Source organism: Echinops telfairi, unplaced genomic scaffold (assembly GCF_000313985.2).
Source record: "Echinops telfairi isolate 266 unplaced genomic scaffold, ASM31398v2 ScPeMD7_9;HRSCAF=40, whole genome shotgun sequence".
NCBI classification, from domain to species: Eukaryota; Metazoa; Chordata; class Mammalia; order Afrosoricida; family Tenrecidae; genus Echinops; species Echinops telfairi.
In genome coordinates, this window is record NW_022103906.1 from 73,816,927 (window position 1) to 73,818,642 (window position 1,716).

At 54.8% G+C, this 1,716-nt stretch overlaps 1 protein-coding gene across 1 annotated transcript in view; it reads left to right on the forward strand.

Moving 5' to 3' along the window:
- Nucleotides 1-168: 168 nt before the first annotated feature.
- LOC101659661 (histone PARylation factor 1) overlaps nucleotides 169-1,716 on the forward strand; it is a 19,706-nt gene continuing 18,158 nt past the window's right edge. Inside the window, exon 1 of the mRNA XM_013005181.2 lies at nucleotides 169-239. Coding sequence (XP_012860635.1) covers nucleotides 195-239 — 45 coding nt within the window. The 5' untranslated portion in view covers nucleotides 169-194. The remainder of the gene's footprint in view (nucleotides 240-1,716) is intronic.

The following is a 1,716-nucleotide window of genomic DNA, read 5'->3' on the forward strand; positions in this document are numbered from 1 at the left end:
TCCTGCCCCTAGCTGGCCCCCGCTCAGAAGTCCTGGAACGTGGCGGGGGGCGGGGCCTCGTCCCGACGTTGGCACGACGACGGCAGCGCCGAGAAGCGGATTGGTGGCCCTTGAACCGGAAGTCGTCAGAGCTGCTCGTAAGCCGCGGCGGGCCGCGGGCCGCGGGCCTTCTTCCTCGGCGCTGCGGCGGCAGAATGGTTGGCGGCGGGAAGCGGCGGCCCGGCGGGGAGGGGTTGCAGGTACTGCCGGGAAGGCTGTGCGGGCTCGGCGGGGCGCGTGGGCGTGCGCCTGGGTGCCGCCAAGGAGAGCCCATGTCATTCATCCGGTAATGAGGGACGGGCTGCTGTGTCCCCGGGGGCGGGGACACCCCCCCCACCCCGGCTCTGCTGGGGACCGAGCCTCGGCAGTTCGGCCTCCGCCCCTTCTCCCGGCCTTTGCCCGCGTGGAGGCCGAGACCAGGTGAAGGCCACCTGCACGCCCGGCGCCGCTGTCGGCCGGCGGCACACAGGTGTCTGGGCTTGGTTGTCGTGCCCGTGCGTGGAAATGGCAGTGACACACACAAGGAGGCTCGCGCGCGCCCTAAAGGATGTTCACGGAGACTCTGGGGGCAGCTCACTGTTTGGAATGGTTCTTGAGGGATCAGTCGAGGCTGCATTGGGGCAAAAAGCGAAGCTTTTCCATGGAAGCGAAGACGTTTGTGGCACCGCAGGGAGGTTGGTGTGGCTGGAGCTTGACACGGAGGGAGGGACCAGACCCTCAAGGCGCAGGTCCTGTAGGAGAGAAGTGTCCTAAGTATAAAAGGGTTAGGAACATTATTCCCGCTGTATTGTCAACTGAATGGGGTGAGGCTTTTTCAGAGGGCCTAATTCACTCCGAGAGGGCTGTGGCTGTGGGCTTTCTTCATATGCTGGGTCATTCATCTTAGTAGCACCAGCCGAAAGACTACGTGTAGCCACTTGTAAATTCTGCACGTTGACGATTTGGAGCTGGGTAGGGCAGAGCTGGAAAATCCTTTGTCTTCTTTTGAAAGTACAATACAAACTGTGGCAATATAAGAATTAGGGATACATTACTAAAATCAAAGGCAAAGTTGTAAAGCCTGTACCTAACCATAGTGGTCAGCATTTATGTATTATTTACTGTGTGCTAGACGTTGTTCTATTTTCACATACACCAAAAAAACAACCCACATCTGTCTAGTCCAAGCCTGACTCATAGCAGCCCTACAGGATGGAATAGAACTGACTGATAGGGCTTCCCAGGCTGTAAATCTTTACAGAAACGGAACCAGAGCAGCTGGATTCGAACTGTCGACTTTTGTTAACTTCTCTAGCACTAGAACTCGTTTTAAAAACCGTAATGACTCATTAACCACCCTATTGTTAGTTGCTGTCTCATTGGTTCTGCTTTAGCTGTCCTGTGCACAACAGAATGAAACATTGCCCTGTCCTGTGCCATCCTCACAGTTTCTTGATGTTTGAGCCCAGTGTTGAAGCCACAGTGTCAGTCCATCTCCTTAGTGCACCAGTAGGTGCTACTGAAGCCTTTTGTGTAGATGAGGAAACAGGAGCAGAGAGGATATATGAGGGAAACTTCAGATAATTCATGAGAAAATAGAATGAGAACATCCTGGAGTTTTTCCATGAACTTTTGAAGCCATTTGTATAACTTGCCGAAGGTACGGGAGCTGAAATGGCAGAGGCAGGAATCACCCCA